Below are 18,801 nucleotides of genomic sequence, written 5' to 3' on the forward strand. Positions count from 1 at the left end.
TTATACATCAGTGACAACATTCTATGTGTGAACGCACACAAAATTATCATGCAAAAGTCATTTTTTCCCAAATACGATCATCCGTCTCATGAATTCGGCTGATCGGTGTCACTTCATGTAATTCCAGCTTTCTGGCCGCTAGATGTCGCTCGTCACCGCGCCTCAAATCGGAGCGCGCGCTCTGCTAAAAGTACACATGCACATATTGCAGCGCGTTCACGAGAGCTACCCGCGACAAACTTCCAGGGCAGCAGCCAGTGGGGAGAAGTTTGGAGAGAGGAAAACTCGTAAAGTTGAGAAGCTACCAAAACATCAAACGGAGACAGGCCGCAGCCAGGCAGCCACTATGGACGACTTAGGTGAGTTAACAAGTTGTTCGTTAAACGCTCGTGTTTTTCCACAGTGAGGAGCGGACAGCAGGGTGGACGAGTTCACGTTACCACGAGAGTTTACGTTAAAAAAAAAACACAAGTTTCTGGGTCACCTTACCTTAAAACGCTGGCTATTTGCTGCCCCAAAAAAATGTCACGGTGCAGTATGACAGAGTGGATGTTTGCCTCATGTTACCCACTCTGATTTATACACGCATCGTAGCATCGTTAGCCGTTTACTAACCTCCCTTTTCTTAAACTCTGTAGTCACGTTAATGTGTCGGATAACACACCGATATCCTGCACATTTAAACAAATTTTATGCAATACGTGCGCCAGAGGGAGGAGATATTTGGCTGACATTTTGACACCGAGCTTCAGCGTTGTACCTCCTCAACTTTTGCCCACAGGCGACTCATTCCAGCTTTGAAGTGGTGGAGTCAACGGGCCTCCCCATTTAGACTGCTCGGTGCAGCACAATGTGAGCTCAACCCTGGCTTATGAAGTATCTCCTGCCTGATGAAGCAGACCTAACTGATAGTGATACCTAATCACTGGCCACGCAATCTACTGTGTTTCTGTAGATAGATGGAAAGCTTTGAAACAGGAGATTAGGACAATATAAATTGTACTGTAAAGAAAACCTAACATCTTATTTACTATGTCAAAGGTACTGTCAACACTTTCCCCTGGAGGTGAAGCAGTATTGTTGGTAGGACCCTGACCCCGTGACCCTGTTGATTTCTGCTACAAAGCAGGTTTTAACATATAATCTAGATTAGTCTAGCTGGGCTGGTATTTATCCGTGTACATGCAACACAGACCTTGAATAATAAGGATTCAAAACCCTCACGCTGCACAATAGCCTGTATTGTGATCGTACATTTAAGAGTCTCCTTTAAATCATGTGGTATAAAGGCATGAATTCACTTTGAGTTAAGTAAGAAATGCACTTGCTGAGTTGTTATTACTACACAATAGTTATTAGTTTTTAGAATAGAAGATGACCTCAAAATTGCTGTTAGAATAGATACGATGATTTCTTATGTGTTTTTTGGTGTTTTTATGGCATTGTCATTTACTGAGAGCTGTGAATAACTAACTAGTTTTCATTATTCATTAACATGTTGAATTCTTTTGCTGGATCAAATGTTTAGTCTACAAAAATGGTGAAACCCTAAAGTGACGTTTTGTAATAGCTCGTTTTGCGTGACAAATGGTTGAATACTCGAATATATTTAACTCGCAGTGATGCAGTATATTTATGATCAGCTAACTGACTAATTAATCAACTAATCCTTTCAGCACTAAAAGTGCGTTTTATCCGCCCTATGTCCAACACCAGCATTGATGACAATCAACATGAACTGAATCTGTGTAGCGCTCAGCTATCCGCTCCATCTATTTATATGTGCCTCATTAACCAGTTTACCTCTTTGGTTCATCGGCCCTTGACCTTTGGCATTGAACCTCCTGAACTTCTAATTCTGGTTGTTGTAGTTTTCACCAGCTGGTCAGTTTGCTATATTTACTTTGCTGATTCAGAATAAACCACTTAAGTCCAGTATCTGTAGGAACGCTCCCATTGTACTGATCTCCCCAAGTAGAAAGGCCGTAAAAGTGGATTTGTGAATTGTTTTAAGTGGAGAGACGTTGTGCCGCGTTTCGAGTTTGGCCCGATGTGAGAATAACTCCAGGGCACGCTGGATGCTCTCGCTCCCCAGGGCCACTGAAAGAGCCGATTGTTGGTTGAGAGGGAGCCTGCAGTCTCACTGAAGCAGCGTGAACAGCAGGCTGATGGGAGGGGGCGAGGCTGCTGAGGAATGTCCAACATCGCTCTGTGTCGGGGGTCCAAGGCCAAATACTCTCTGGGTCATGACTCGCCTCCTACTACCACCACTACTCTCAGCCCTGCGCATGCTGTCACCAGAGGGAGGGCCGTTGGTTTCACTCACTCCTTTTTGAAACGGGCCCTGTGGTAATTACACTTATAGATTGTCAAAAACTTCTTGAGCTTGAACCGTGAAGTTAAAGTGCCCTCTCTTAGGATTTTAACTTTTTTTGTCCACATGTGGAAAACCCCTCCCATGTCCTCCCTAAATATGCAACAACAAGCCACGTTAAATGTTTGTAAATCCTTAATGACTGTGGTTTACTGCACATCCAGTGAAACCCCCTCTAACAAGCCCCCATGGGTCCTTGTCTTGAGGCTCGGTGATGACTGGCGGGTCGACGTGGAGCTGTTTGGAAACCCGATCAGACTCCACTCCTCCCGTCTTCTTTCGTTCTGTGGATATTGATCTGCTCGCATTGCTTAACACTCGAGGAAGGGAATTCCCTCAGCGTAGCGCGAGCCGAGCTCCTCTGAGTCACACTTTTCCACACGTTTTCTCTGATCAGTCTTTCACAGTCCAGGAGGCAGCCAGGCATTGCCTCACTGGTGTTACTGATGTGGCCCCCCCGGAGTCCTCCCCCACATGTGGCCCTCAGACCACATGTGACACATGGCTTGTGCTGCTCCTGGGTCTCATGTTTGTGTGGTATGTAGCTCCGCTCCCCTCTCTGTGAATTCCTCAGGATTGTGTGAGATTCAGGCAGACTGACCTCACTGTACTGTGGAGGCCGTGCTCCATGTCTGCAGGTTAACAGTGAAGAAAGTGGATTAGCATAGACATGCATGATGCTGGAGGGGGGTTACTAAAGTGAGAATAACACTTTAGCAGGATTGACTTTCATTTTGGCTGTAAATTCTCTCTGTTCACGGATTACCAATGACTGAAATCCTGGGCTGGATTACTGACACGGTCAAGTGGCCAAGGACCCCAGGCCCTGAAGGACCCCTAAAACCACAGGTTCACTGTGTGGTAATTTGAATATCATGCACTATTAGAGCCCTGTCCTGCAGAGGGGCCCTGTGTCGAAGTACCTAGAATATTTTATTCGATGCTATTCTCACATTTTCTTACAACTAAACTAATTTGGGGAACCCAGGGTGAGCCTGGCCATTAACGGGTTAATTAAGCCCACAGTTTAGTCACAATCGTTGTATATCTTTACACTCGTAATAGTCTCCTATACAGACGATAGTGTAACTAGTAAGAGTCAGGCTTGCTAGCTTTGTAATGCTAACGTGCAGAAATACTCATCTGTACTGTGAAGACAAACGTGCCTTTGTCTTTATTAACTAACTTGACTAGAGGAAACAGTTTGCATGGTTTAAATCCTGTAACCCTGAGAAGAAACACGCGTACAGTGTAGCTGTACAAACCAATGTGGGCCTCGGTCTGTATTGTGCTCTGAGGCCCATGTGTATCTACGGGAGGTGTGTATGTGGGCTGAAACGGACAGCAGCACCTGCTAGATATGCCTGTTGTAAACACACAGCGGTCTTGTTAGATTTACTGTACTATTATCAGCCGATCACCTTGCAGAGGAAGGCCTCATCCTCCAGACAAGACCAGAAGTTGGCCGTTGTAGAAGCAGCAGCGTGGTCTTAAATGTTTACAGCGTTTGCACAGCATACCGACAGATCTTAGAAGGTCTTAAGTGCTCTCCGGGTCCCGGTGTGTCGGCAGCACAGAGTTAGTGTTACCAGACGAGCTTTCATCACCCCGTGAGTGCTGCGAGGATGGCGCATACCGCTCCTAACCAGTGGGCTCGGCTAGAGGGAAGCTCCCGGCTGTAAATCAGTCTTGTTGCCGAGCTCCACACCCATCCTGTTCTGGGTCTGGGGAGCTGCATGGCTGACCTCATCGCTTAGGCAACAGACCCTGCCCCACATCCTGAGGAAACGGAGGAGAAAAACAATGAGCAGAGTCCATGCTGGAGGCCAGCACACTCTGGTAGAGTGGACAGCTGTGTGGGCCCTCAGTGTGTGTGTGTGTGTGTGTGTGTGTGTGTGTGTGTGTGTGTGTGTGTGTGTGTGTGTGTGTGTGTGTGTGTGTGTGTGTGTGTGTGTGTGTGTGTGTGTGTGTGTGTGTGTGTGTGTGTGTGTGTGTGTGTGTGTGTGTGTGTGTGTGTGTGTGTGTGTGTGTGTGTGTGTGAGTGATCTGGCCAGAGCAGCGTTTTTCACTATTAAATGCTGTCGCACCACATTGTGGCGACCCGACTCTTTTTCCTATTGTCATGCTGTTCCCCTGTTCCCTGTTCCCTGGCCTTGTGCCGTGGCTCAGAAAGCAGGTTATTTTAGGGTAATGCAGTAGGAATCTGAGTCCCTGCTGGGTTCTTCTAGCAACACTGGAGCTGGGGGACCCCCAGCGGCCATGTTCAAAGACAGAGGGGTTTCTTGTCTGTGAGCAGGGCGGTACATCTCACTTCTGCCTTCATTTAGTTTTAATATGATTCCATTAAACTCCATTTTTCTCATGTTTTGATTCTAGGATTTGTATTAAACGTCAACGCTTTATCGATAACTGAGATGTGTGTTTGCAGCACTAAGTATTTAAAAATGATGTCAAGTAACAAAATGCTTGCTCATCATTTTGGGATCAGAATCAAAGCTAACTAATCGGCTTTAGTTTAGAAATATTGAAAACAATACTCGGTTGAACTGAGATGATAAATCAGGAGAATAATCTGCAACTGTTTTCATAACTGATTTATCGTTTCAGTCATTTTTAGAGCAAAAATAACATGCTCTGGTGCTCGCATCTGAAATGTGAATGTTAGCTCGTTTGTCTTCTATGATATTAAACTTAATATATTTGGGTTTTTGAACTGTTTCGGCTTCAGGAAATTGTGTTCAGAATTTTCTACTATTTTCTGAAATATTACAGAAAATAATAAGCAGGTTGGTCAATAATTCATCCTCTGACTATCTCCATCAGCTAATGGCTGTTTTAATGCTCTGCTCTTCTACAGGAAGGTTCACTAGTCTGGAGCTCAGCTCGGTGTTTTCAGTCAGAGACACGATGGCCTTTCTTCGAGGGTCTTCCTCAGTCTACCCCACTCTTCTGGCACAAAAGCCCGCTCACTGTCTCTGGCATACGGTCCTGGAACATGCACAGTATGAATGTGTTCTCGGCGACTGGGTGTCAGTCTTCAGACTTTCCCCTGTCATCTGATTTACTGGTCTGTGGGGAAGTGCTTTTATTTTGGTCCAGCGCTCTCTCACGGGGCGTGTCATCTTTCGGATATGGGGCTGCTTGGCAGTGTATTTTTGGGTATGTTTATTTTGAAATAATCACCCTTAGATGCTTCTGTCTTTTCGGATGGCATACTGTTACACTCATTCATCCTTTGTCTGTATGAATCTGCGTATCCTAGTGTACAAACGGGGGGGGGGGGGGAGTGGCCATCTGTAAGCTGTGAGGCACAACATTTTATTTGAATGTTTCTCTCTCGGTTTATCATTTAATCTGTTTGCCACCGGTCAATATTCTCTCTTTCAATTACATTCCCTCTTGTTTGTCTGTTCCTGGTTTCTACCCAGCCTCCCCTGCCCGTCTCAGTGGCATCTCTCACCCCCCCCCTCTCCCCGGCCCCCGTCTGTCTTGTTTGATATAAATATCGTGCCGGGTTGGCCTGATGGGGTAGAGTTTCACTGCAGGGCCGTGGCCAGTTTTGCTCTTTTGCTCCCCGGCTATAAACAGGTGAGCTGTGGACCCTGGTGGGCATTCACCGTGCCCACATGTTAATAGAACAGATTAGACAGCCCCCCCCCCCCTGCACTGTACACCATGCTCTGTGGGAAATGGGTAGTAAAAAACATTGACATCTCCCTTATCCTGGAATTCAAAGCACGCTGTAGTTAGTGGAACGGGTCCTGTAATTGTCAACACATTATTTTCCTTTTCTGGACTTTGACAGATGGTGTTTTGTTTTCAAGCACATTCCTCACCGGCTCTGTACCTAAACTCCTGAGGTTGTGGGAGGAATGTTTGTTCTGCTGGAGTAGATTGTATCACACAGTGTCAGTTCTGTTTCCAGATAAGACAGGTTAAATGATGCTTCGCTGGGACTAGAATGCACCCCTCCTTAGAGCCACCGTGGCCCCGCCTGATTGCTTTCTTTCTCAGGAGCGGACAGAGGAATGTGTGGAATTCCCCATGCACCTTCACTCCCAGCTGATAAACACTGCAGGACTGTGGCAGGGCCTTGGGTGGGTGGGTGGATGGATGGATGGGGGGGGTGTGTATGTGCACAGACAGGACTGTACATGCACCCACTGCCACAAGAATGTGTACATTATCCACATATCTTTAGAGTTGTTTGTAGAACGTAATGAAGATTAGTTACCGCAGCGTGACCACAGACGGTCCCCCCCCCCCCCCCCGACACAGTGAGCCACTGTTGTATTGTTGACGGACGTTTGATGAATTCATCTGGTGTTATTAGTCCCAGTCATATCCTTTTTGATGACCGCTTTATTCCTCCAGAGCTCGCACAATGGGCTATTGAGTCAGGATGCTGTTGGAGCAGAACTGGCCTTTGTCCATTGTGGCTCCTCACCCCCCGTCTGAAATGGAAAAGATTAGCCTGTTACTTGGCTTACAGCACTTTTGCATTCTTAATGCTTCGAACCAAAACATGGACCAAAACTTTTCTGAGACTGACGAATGCTTGTTGTCCGTCCTCGTGCCAAACTCAATGCTGCCCTCCTCAGGGGACAAGAGGGAAGCAAGACAGCTTCAGTAGCATCTTCAATCTTCAATCTGTATCCTTGTATGACCGGCATTAATATATCAAAGAGATGCACTTAATGGAGTGGTGTGGGCGAAGGCTAAAAATGGATCTGAGCTGTGAATTATGGATTTTAAAATGATCCTTATCTGATGCTAAATTTAAACAGGCCTGGCTGTGTTTTAATCTTTCTTTATCCGGATATAGAAATAGCAGAATCGTATGTGGTGCATCTCCCACTGTGACTATAGTGCCATTCATATCAGTGCTGCAACTAACAATACGTTGTATTATTTTCACAAATTCCCAAAGACCAGCGTGACGCCTTTTTAAATCAAGTGTTTTGTACCAGCAGTCTAAAAGCCAAAGATATTCCGCTTTCTATCACATACAACAAATCCTATCGCTGGAACTAAAGACTGTTTGACATTTCTGCTTCAAACATTACTGAACAATCAGTTGATTATAAAAAATAGTTCAGCAACTGATCGATTATTTGACTAAAAGTTTAGGATCTAATCTATCTCTTCTTTAAATCCCCTTTATGTAGGACAACTCCCAATCTGCAACACATAGATGACACTCACTTTCACCGGGACGGTCCAACTAGCTGATTTTCCCCACCAAGGAATGAATACAGGAACTCGACATTATAGATCAGACAATGAATCTTAACTGTGGTGATGCCCCCTGTGGAGAGCTACTCTGGAGTCACAGATGTGTAGTATCAGCAGGTGTGTGTGTGGGGGTGGGGTGGGGGGGGGGGGGTGGGGTGGGGGGGGGGGGGGGGGGGGGGTAATGAGTGCACACTTTTATAGCCTCATAATCTTGGCTCTGTCTACAAGTGTTTTTGGAAAGCTCCAGGCAGTGCGGCTGTCCTCTTCGTCAACGCCACAACGAACTTTCTAGGAATACATTTCCATAATTCGTCTTTCTTTAAAGGCTTTTATTATTTTTGACAGCTTCTACGATCTTCTAAGCTACCAGGGAGACATGTAAATGTAAACCCTACACTGTATTTTATACGGCTCACCTTTGTTCCAAACCCAGCTGTGGGTATTTTTCTCTGTGGAGGCTTTTGTTTTATGAGTGACAAAGTCAACTTCAGTAAGACCTTGTTCAGCATGTCAGCACCAGGTGCAGATTATTTTGAGCTGGTCATGATATTTCAGCACATTTGCACAGACACGGGCTACACACTGAGCTTACTGCTATAAATAGGCCTGTGCTCCCGTGTGGTTTATGTCAAACGCCATGACTTAAACATTTGGCTTCTGGGCCGGATCTCCTTTTGGTCTGAAGACTGGTTGCAGAGTATAGCGGACGTTTCGACATGCGAGAGTCTCCTGTTTATCGCAGTTTTAACTTATCGCAGCTCATCTGAGTGGATCATTCAAACTTAAAGGCACATAGATGGATAGATGTGCTTTTGGATGTCATAACGGACATAAGCCTGACAGCTGTAAAGTTACAATCATAGTTACCGTATTTATTTGAGGGTGAGAATGCACTAATGAGACGCTTTCAGTGTTTGTTATTAAGAGAAAGGCGCAGTATCAAACCCCCCCATTACACTGGCAACATGTTATCACTCCTTGTTGCTCACACTATCTTCGTCTCTACTGCTGTCTGCTTCACACACACACACACACACAATTAAATGCACACAAACGCGCATTTAATACTGCCCGGAAGATATTACAGATACAGCAGGTGGAAACAATAATGTGAGTATAGATACTGGCTTTTTATTATATGTACTCATGGATTACAGGCGCTGCTTTATTGTTTCATTATATTATTGCGTTGCTTTGTTGTTAGATCTGTTAATGTTGACGTAGACGAAGGACAAACTCATCTTAGTCTATTCCAAGCCTGAGGGAGCGGGGACTTCATTTTCCAGATATTGTGTGATTTTTTTTTATTGTCACTTGATTGCGGATGATATGAAGTCAGTGTCTGCAACACAGGGGAGTAAATCATCCTGATGAGTATTCAGTGTGGTGCAGTCAGACTTGATCCAAGTCTCACTGTACTACTCAGCTTTAACTTTAACTTTTAACGAAAATATTCACTTTTCTTCTGACGTACTTTAGGATTAATGTAACCTTGTGTGAAAGAATGATTCAGTTAACAGAAAAATGCCTCCCAGTAAACTTGTATCTCTTTTTAAAATAACTCCTATTCAGGACAGGGAATCAAAGTTTTCATACGTGAACAGATTTATAATTTAGAGAGACACTTTTCACGTACATTGAAAGTATTTTAGAAGGTCAGCCGTCTGACCTTGTGCTTAGTTGGACAGTTTTTTGCTCTCCTTCTCTTGTGTTTGAGTTTGCGGTAATTCCTCTGAACAGACTCCCGTTCCAAGCCTCTGTATTGTAACAGTATGCAGCCGGTGATTGCTTCTATTCTGGACCGGCTGAGAATGGATGGCTCGTGTGATGTAAGAGTCTATTTTGCTCCGGCGTTCCTGTGAACACTCAGCGGGGTAACACTGTTGCCCCTCAACCCTGGACTGGGTTCAGAAACACTTTCTGTTGGTCTGCTTCTTTGTTCTTATCGGTCCTGTTAAATTCACACTGATTCTCATAAAACGGAGACTAATCAAAGACGTGCATAAACTTCCAGAGGTATAAAATGCTGTAATGACAGATCGAGCTCACAGACAGGTAGCTCTCATTGTCAGCAGGGTTGTATTTATAGTGTGGAGCGATGGGGGGGAGTAAGTATGTTGGGGATTTCAGAGGGATATTTCATGAAGGCCTAATCGGTATAGGTATGAAGCTGGGCTCTGTGATGTGCCGGGCCGTGCTGTGAGGGTGACGGGGCTTAACAAAAGCTTTTTTTGGTGATGGGTTGGAATGATTGACTCAGACACGCTGGCATTGTCCGTTTACAGCCTGACACCACAGTCAGTAGTCGCCTCAGAGAACCCAACGACCCAGTAAAGAATTCATTGGTCTCCAGCGCAACCGTGTTTGCAGGTCGAAATATTTCGCGAAAACAGTTCAGGAATTCTATGTCTTTGCTCCAGTGACACGAGGCATTACTGAGTCCGAGTTTGATGACCAACTATCAATTCTTTCAGACGCGTTACTGGCCGACCTGGAATCTACTACGTCCCACATCTCAAAGCGACCTGTGTTCTTGTCTGAGGAGACCCCCTACTCCATCCCCACCGGAGGACACTCCTACCAGGATGTGTCCGTCCCACCTCCAGTCCCTCCTCCGCCCTCAGCCGAGGCTCTGAACGGGTCCCTGGTCGATCAGCCGGACTCCCACCACTCCTCTCAGCAGGTATGTCTCCGTAGTGTGAGCATGCATAACTCGTGAACTAATGTTTCTCCGTGAAGCCATTCCGCAAACCGGTTTGTCTCTGATATCAAACTCGTCGGAAATGAAACACGAGAGGGGGAAGTCAGTCTTGCACAGTTAACTGTGTCCAGATGAATGTCGAATCGAGAGCCAAGTGGAAACTCTGCTCATGTTTTCTCCGTATGTCTCACTGATGTGTCCTCTGCAGTCGTTAGGTTCAGCCCAGAAGAGCTCATGGTCCAGGGACAGTAGCAGCTCTCCGTTGTCTCACATTGAAGAGGACCACGTCTACAGGTATCCTGTCACACGTTCGAAATGTTGTGTGTGTCATGGTCATTGTCTTTAGTTGCTGTTAGCAGTTGTCCCTGTCTGTCTCCTCTTCAGTTTTCCAAACAAACAGAAGTCGGTAGACTCGTCGACAGCAGCCATGACCTCTGCCATGGGCAGTAACCTCTCGGAGCTCGACAGACTGCTGCTGGAGCTCAACGCGGTGCAGCAGAGCTCCCCTTCATTCCCCACTACAGGTACGTGCAAAGTACCCTCGGCTTTCTCAGTGCCGTTTGTGGTCAGCAAAATGAGCTGTACTGTTGTGTTGTCCACAGAGGAGGCAGCGCCACCTTTGCCGTCCTGCAGCATTACCCACTACGAGAACGGCGGCTCCCCTGACATCACGGTGAGCCCCGCCCCTCAGGAGAAACCCAAGAGGAACGGAACGAGGCTGGAAGAGGCCCGGCCCACCGTGGAGAGCCTGCTGGACGAGCTGGAGGGCACGGTGCCTTCACCCAGGTGCTTTATATCACACATGGAGGCAGGGTGAAAAGCACCAAGTCAGCAGATACCTTGAGTTGACGTTTTAGGATCTGTATTGGCAGAGAAATAGAATACAATTGGCCGCATCCTCCTATTTTCTATCAGAGCTCCCCAAAACGGATAACATTGCCCAACTTATGTTCGAGATCATGTTAACGTTCGAATGGTAGTTTATAGACGAGAGTGTTTTGAACAGGCTGCTCTCGGTTATGTTGTGGAAATGCTTTGAACACACCCCCAAAGTCACATCACATGGTAGCACATGCAGGTTGGATGACTTTACATAATGTTGCTTTCTTCTTTCTTTTTACTAGTTTTAAACGATTTTGTTGAATAACATAAAATTGAGCTTGTTTTGCCTACATGTGCAGCTGTGTTTAGACTAAAGAGAGGAACTTATCAGTGTGTGACGTGATCCATGTCTGGAAGGAGTGGGAAGCAGTTTCGTCTTCTTGTCGGCACAGATTAAGATTATTCAGGTTTACAGTTACATCAACATGGTTGCAAGTTTAGGATCAGGAACACAGAATGACGGACCTTAATTCCTCAGAACGTACATGAATGCCAGCAGTCAGCTAGCCTGTTAGCTGTTGTCTTTTACATTTTAATAGAGGATGTGAGGTAATTCTGACTTCTCATATTGAATTTTGTGGTAACTTAGACAATACATATTTGGGGTTCTGCTGTTGGTAAGGCGTCACTGTTTGCATGTAATAACAAATCATATTATAATTTGTATTTTCTAGCTCCTCTGCTCGCCACGGCGATTTAGACACACCCTCTCAGCAGCAAGCCAGAATTTCAGCTTCCTGTGCCACAAGAGAGCTCGACGAGCTGATGGCCTCTTTGTCTGACTTCAAGGTACAGAGCAGCATGAGTGACGACTGGAAAGGCTTCAACAAAGACACATTTCTGTTGATTTCTCTGTCCTCTTCCTCTTATCCTGCTTCTGCTTCTATGTCCTTCAGCCCAGTTCTTTGGGCTGTCTGCTGGACCCAGCAGGAGCGTCTTCCAGCTTTCCTCATCCTCCAGCCTCTTCCTCCGTCACCCCAGTGGCTTCTCCTTTCCTTAGTCTGTCCCCTACGTCTGCCTGTGCCTCTCCTCTGTTCTCTTTGCCTGCTGGTCTAGAGCTGCACATAGACGAGGATAGAGGAGACGGTGGCATGTCAATGCCCCATGTGAACCGTCTCTGTCCTCACAGTCCTATATCCTCACTTTCTGCAGCCAGTGACCTAGACCTGGACTCTGTCATAGATGTCTCTGCCACCATGCTGTCGTCCCAAACCAAGTCCCTGCTTGTCCTCTCTCAAGCCGCTTCCCTTAACTCCAACCTTATGAGAAATAGCCCGAGTCCTTCCAATACCACCACCACCACCCACTCGCTAACCTCCGTTAACACTGTCCTGGACCACAAGTCCTCCAAGTCCTCTAGTCCATCTGTAGAGCGGGTCTCACCCTCAAATACTGTCGGTAACTTCCCCTGTGCTCCTGAGACTATGGCCAAGGGGTCTTCTTTTCATGACCTTGTTTTGAATTTCTCTACCCCACCTCCAAAGACTCCTTCACCCATCCCTGCTGCTGTCTGTATATCTCCACATTCTGCTCATGTTTCCTCAAAAACATCCTCGCCATCTCCAGTCTCTTCCATGACGGTCCCCTCTCCACTGGCCTTCGCTAGCACCAGCAGACAGCTGTTGGAGTCGGCCCCCGCAGCCCAGAGAGCCAGCCCCTTCGCTGTGCAGCAACCCTCCTTGGACGAGGCGCTGGACAAGCTGCTAGCCATGAGTTTTGCACAGAATCACCCCGAAGCACATGTGGAGGATCCGCAGCTGAAGATGGACGCACATTTTTTAGGCAGAGGAATGCAGGAGATGCAGGACGAGCTCATCCTGCCTATGGACAGAAACAGCGTGCAGCCTGACACTTTCACCAGCGCCACCAACACCATCACAGACGACTCGGTGGACGGAGGGACTGACGGGAATGGAGATCTGGACTGGGCTGACGAGGAGCTGTCGATGTCCTTCCACGATGGACTGGATGGCACCATGACGCCTTACACCGAGAGGCCGTACACAGACGGCAGCATGACCCCGCTGACAGAGGCCAGCTGGATGGATGAGTCCATGACCCCGTCTTCATGCCCCGGGACCCCTGACGTTGCCCTGGACCTGCCCCTGCTGCAGACTCCCAGTATAGACCGAGTCTCTGCTTCCGGACATGTAATGCATCTCGCCTCTTGCTTGACACAACATGGGCTTGTTTTGCTCACATTGTTCTGCTCTTGCTCCAGAGACTGATGCTTCCACACTAGCTAGCCTCTATACCTCGAGGGTTTTTATTTAAAACTAAAACATGATACCAAATATTGATCTGCTAGGTTGCTCGCTAGTATAAGTTTCTCACTTTGTCACTTTAAGACGGATACAACAGGGATTGTTTTGTTAGCATCATCTCTCAAATCTTTAGCACAATCAAGTAGGGCTGAAACAATAGGTCAACTAATTGATTAGTCGATGAACAGTATGAAAGGTTTTCTGCTTTTTCTGTATTTTATATTTTAAGTGAATATCTTTTGAATGTCACATAAAACACAGCAGGCTTTCAGCTGGTGGAGTAGAAGCTAGCTTAGAAATAGAGATGCTTTTTGTAACCAAGAGATTTTGCTTTAATGCTGCACTTAAAAAATAACTTACTGATTGGCAGTACCAGTACTGAGCATGGCACATGTAATCCTCCTGACCTGCTGCACCAGTTTTGTGTGAAGGACCCTAATGTCACCTGCGTTGTGAACTTGGTGTGGTTGTTGAGAGACTAGGAAGGCTGTGAGGAAGATTCATGGGTAGGGCACCTGACATTACGCATGCTGGAAGTGCATGAAGTGTGACTCCGAGCCCACTGACCACAGCATCCTGGCCTGTCATGGATTTGTGACTCACCTGCTGCCCTCAGCGCTCTGCTGTGACTGCTTCAGCTGGGTTGTGTTTGGTGTGGACGTATGATGAGATGCCTCACCATTCCTTCTTAGATAAAATCAGTGATCAGGCGCACCAAGGAGACTCCTAACGTGCACCCCATGTTCCGAGACGGTCTTCTGCGCAGAAAGATGGGACCCGTCATTGTAAACAAGAACACTTCTCAGGACCGCCTCATAGAGGAGCTTCAGGGCAAGTTCGGGATCGGCCGCTCAGAGCGGCGGCGTAAACAGTCCGACGATTGGCTGACCGAGGGCGTCGTCGTCACTTGCAAACCCCAGCGTTTCCGTCCCGATGGGGCCGGCAGTGAGGTCGACAAGGTTGGCTTCAGTGTGCTCAACAGTTTTCCCCCCAAATATTGCTATTCCCAATTAATTCACCTTTTAGTTCTCTACACACTTTGTTCTCTGTGTTCCTTCCCTTCTCTCTGTTTTTCTCTCCTCTTTGTTCAGATCATAATTCCCCCAGAGTCGCCTGTCCCCGTGAGGAAGGTGCTCCCGCCTCTCTCTCCCCCCGCCCTTCGTCGCCCTCCTGTTATAGAGGAACCTAAGCGGCTACTCCCAGTACAGCACCCCCCTATTCCTACACCGCCACCTCTCCCTCCACCGCCCTCTCCCCCTCCGCAACCTCCCCACATCCAGGAACCAGTCCCCCCTGCACCTCAGCAGATTATAAAAGCCACACCGCCACCGCCACCGCCACCACCACCAGCCCCAATTCAGGAAGCTCCTGCCCCCAAACCAGAGCCCCCTCCTCCTGTTCTTAAAGCCCCAAACCGCCCTCCACCAGTGGAGCCAGTGACACCAATACCACCCAAAGTCCTGGTGTCAGTAGGCTGCCAAACAGAGTATGACCCAATCTTCCCTCCAATGCAGGCATGAACCCCTGTCTCTTATCCCTTCTTGTTTTTCACAGCTTTCCATTTTTTCCATTTTTGTAACGTAAAACGGCATTTTGTTAAACGTCTGTGTGTGTATCAGGCACATCTTTTTGATCATTTAATCATTTCAGATTATGGCCCAAGGGAAGGGCGGCGTTCCTGGTGGGGCTCCGACACAGGTCAACAAGCTGGACAACATGCTGGGTAGCCTGCAGTCCGACCTCAACAAACTGGGCGTACAGACGGTAGCTAAAGGAGTGTGCGGAGCCTGTTGTAAGCCAATTGTGGGACAGGTGAGATGCTTTTTTTTAAAAAGACAGTACGTCTGTAGTATAAATGTATTGTAATTTTAATAATTTCATTTGTACAATCCACTTTTCTGTTTGTCTAGGTGGTGACTGCTATGGGCCGCACGTGGCACCCTGAACACTTTGTGTGCACGCACTGTCAAGAGGAGATCGGCTCCAGGAACTTCTTTGAGCGAGAAGGTCAACCGTACTGTGAGACCGATTACCACAACTTGTTCTCCCCACGGTGCTACTACTGCAACGGGCCCATACTGGATGTAAGTCGCTGCTGTTTACGTACGTGGTCGTGTCTGTTGTAGAGTACAGTCAGCCAACAACTCGTGTTGTCATGTCTGTTCAGAAAGTTGTGACGGCGCTGGATAGGACATGGCATCCCGAACACTTCTTCTGCGCTCAGTGTGGATCTTTCTTTGGCCCAGAGGGTATTGTGATTTATTCTATTTAATTATTACTGTGACTTTTATATCTACAGTAAATAGTTTCTGTTTGCATTTTGGTTTTGTGATTCATTAAAACCTGTTTATTTCTCTGAAGGCTTTCATGAAAAGGATGGAAAAGCCTTTTGCAGGAAGGATTACTTTGACATGTTTGCACCAAAATGTGGCGGCTGTGCCAGAGCCATTTTGGAGAACTACATCTCAGCGCTGAACAGCCTTTGGCATCCTGAGTGTTTTGTCTGCAGGGTCTGTATCTTGTCATTTCTGTCACTCTAGTGTTATTTCATGTACCAGAGTCAAGCTGGATATTGTTAAAGGAATGATAGCTCCAGAATAACAGCATCTTCCTCTGCTTCCTCTCTTGTTTTTGTTCACAGGAGTGCTTCACCCCGTTTGTGAATGGAAGTTTCTTTGAGCACGATGGCCAGCCTTACTGTGAAGTGCACTACCACGAGCGCCGTGGCTCCCTCTGCTCCGGCTGTCAGAAGCCCATCACGGGACGCTGTATCACAGCCATGTCCAAGAAGTTCCACCCGGAGCACTTTGTCTGTGCCTTCTGCCTGAAACAGCTCAACAAAGGCACCTTTAAAGAACAAAACGACAAGCCTTACTGCCATGGCTGCTTCGTCAAGCTGTTCAGTTAGGGAGTTAGTGAGAGCAGCTCTGGATCAGGTCAGATCAGTGTCTAAAGCATCTTTAGCACAGGTAGGGTTGGGACCGGATTTAATGTGTTGGTATCAAAGAAGGCTGTCTGTTCTGTGATAGTGACATCGGAAGTGTGTATGGATTAAGTACGTGCATGTGGTTGAAGCAGCATACAGTCTCTGCTAAAATACTTTTAACTTGTCCTTCATCAACTTGGAGAAACGTCCCTATATTCAGACCGCCAGCTCTGCATTTTGCATTGAGGCTCTTATACAGGTGGTTTTGAGATTTGGTCAGTAGGCCGAAGTGTGACGCAGATATACTCAAAAGGTGACATTACGAGGGTGTTCAACTCAACACTGATATATACACGACTACGGTGTTTTTCTTAGTCCCCTGAAATGTGTTGGATATGTTCAACAGGCAGAGAGCTGTCATTGTCTGTGTTTTCATCTTGTTAGATGGTGGTGAAATCTTACTGAACACTGTAGAAATTCATGAAACACTAGGCATGTTTGACATTGTTGCTCACTGGTTGAGCGTGTCATTTTAGAAACTATAAAAAAGAAACATAAATCCGACAGCTATAGCAGGAAGCAGGTGACTTGTTGTTTTTTTTAACATTACAATGTAAACTGTTGCAACGGAGGAGGGTAGAACGCTTATTCCCCACATGGTGTAAAGTTTGAAAGAGCAGACGGATGTATCCATAATATCACTGTAGCATTGACTGACAATGGGCTGCCTCTGCATTCACAACTATTTTGTGTGTGTGTGAACAGTCTAGTGTCTTTACACCACGTGTCACAAAGATGAGTTTGAACTGAATCAATCAATCTCACAGTTTCCAAAAATCCGAGTGACAAACCACACCTATTTTTTAGCCAAAGGCAAACTATGCATGGATGAGTATTTTCACAGTGATTGTCAATGAGGAAGTTCAGTATGTAGTCGTCCACCAGTAGCTGCCGTAGCTGCCAAATCATTCCTTGAATTTTCACAGAAGAAAAGAGAAAACAATCTGAAATCTGATTTTTGCGGTTGTCTCCTACAGTGAAGTGGAATCACGCAAAGATCTTGGGAGTATATTGTGCATCTCTTAAACTACCATTACTGTTTCTAGGTACATCCTGACAAGTTTTTATTGTGTATATCGAAAGCAGCTACAATGTAAGCAAAACGCTGGCATGCTTATTAGCATGTACATGTGTTTGATAACCACTCATTCAAAGAAGGAGAGGGCTGGTGAGGAGGCATAGCAAAGATATTTTGATATTTTTGGTATCATTACTGTATTGAGAAGCTGATGAATGTTCACTTATTTTTCAAAAGAAGTTCACAAAACGAGAACGTTGCCTGTGATGTTCCAATGACTGCAACTGGGGATTAACAGCTTTGTACTGCAGCATCGGCGTGTGTTTCTCATGTAAAAGGCTGTCTGTGCCATTGTATCAGTACCATGTCTAATAACACTGGCAAAGTCAGCACAATACTCATAACAGGTCAATAGTCCGCAGTGATGTTTTCATGTATGAGTCCACTGAAAAATGAAGGCTGCAAAAGTGAGAGCCTGGTGGTCAGTTGATGACTCGTGTCCCTCAGCATCTGAGCAGCATCTACTGTATGACCACACCTCGACGTGGGATCATGACATGCAGCAGATATATAGATGTATATATATATATCGGGCCTTTTGTCTTTTTCAGGGAATTCTAGAGCCTTAAATCCTTTTTCACTCTACTTAAGATATCATGTAACGGTTGTCTTTTCAAATCAGTTGAGTAGAGTGTTATTTAACCAAAGCCATACCTTATGTGAGTTGTGTTTGTGTCTCTTCATCTTTCTTTTCTTTTCACTCTGAATGTCAGTTGTAATGAACAGTGATATTCCTCTCATCTAGCCTGATTAAGCAAATAAATTCAGTTTTCTTATTAAATAGTATGCGAGGGCTTCATTTGTGACATGTTTTCACTCGACGTGTCAATTTTACACTCCCACTCAAGGAAACACCAACGAACGCGGACATTAGTTCAACTGTACAATGCAGTTGTTTGGTTAAATATTTGCACTATTGTGTAGGTAGTTAATTTAATATTTTATTGTATATATTGTGCATTTTTATATTTAACTTTTTAAATCATATTTTATTTTTTATTGCTTTACCTGTACCTCAATTAATGCTGCTATAGCGAAAAATAAAGTAACTCTCTATACCTCCCTCCTCCTGAAAGAGTAAAGAAGAGGAGTAAGGAGGCTATTTTAAATGCATGATAAATAGAGAACATGTAGAACATCACTACCGCCCCAACATTCAAACTTTAAAAACAACAAAAACTTAATTCAGATAGTAAACCAGATGTTTTGACTGAAAAACAGACTTTATATAACTTCAAAGGCAGTACACGCCCCGCACCAGGTGGGGGCGCTGATGCAACG

The 18,801-nt window shown here is 45.9% G+C and overlaps 1 protein-coding gene across 2 annotated transcripts; it reads left to right on the forward strand.

Annotated features, from left to right (window-relative positions):
- Window positions 1-225: 225 nt before the first annotated feature.
- Window positions 226-18,290, forward strand: LOC306697570 (uncharacterized protein). 2 transcript variants are annotated; one of them, XM_079161561.1, is made up of 14 exons: window positions 226-359; window positions 10,084-10,292; window positions 10,519-10,604; window positions 10,695-10,834; window positions 10,913-11,096; window positions 11,867-11,981; window positions 12,089-13,342; window positions 14,149-14,415; window positions 14,548-14,970; window positions 15,107-15,268; window positions 15,367-15,540; window positions 15,624-15,705; window positions 15,818-15,966; window positions 16,098-18,290. In XM_079161561.1, exons 1-14 carry the CDS (start codon window positions 347-349, stop codon window positions 16,362-16,364), a joined length of 3,525 nt encoding a protein of 1,174 aa, XP_079017687.1. In that variant the 5' UTR covers window positions 226-346; the 3' UTR covers window positions 16,365-18,290. The 2 variants fall into 2 exon arrangements, with proteins under 2 accessions (XP_079017687.1, XP_079017686.1); XM_079161560.1 differs by having other exon boundaries at window positions 14,149-14,970.
- The last annotated feature ends 511 nt before the right edge of the window (window positions 18,291-18,801 follow it).

Source organism: Pholis gunnellus, assembly GCF_910591455.1.
Source record: "Pholis gunnellus genome assembly, chromosome: 6".
NCBI lineage: Eukaryota > Metazoa > Chordata > Actinopteri > Perciformes > Pholidae > Pholis > Pholis gunnellus.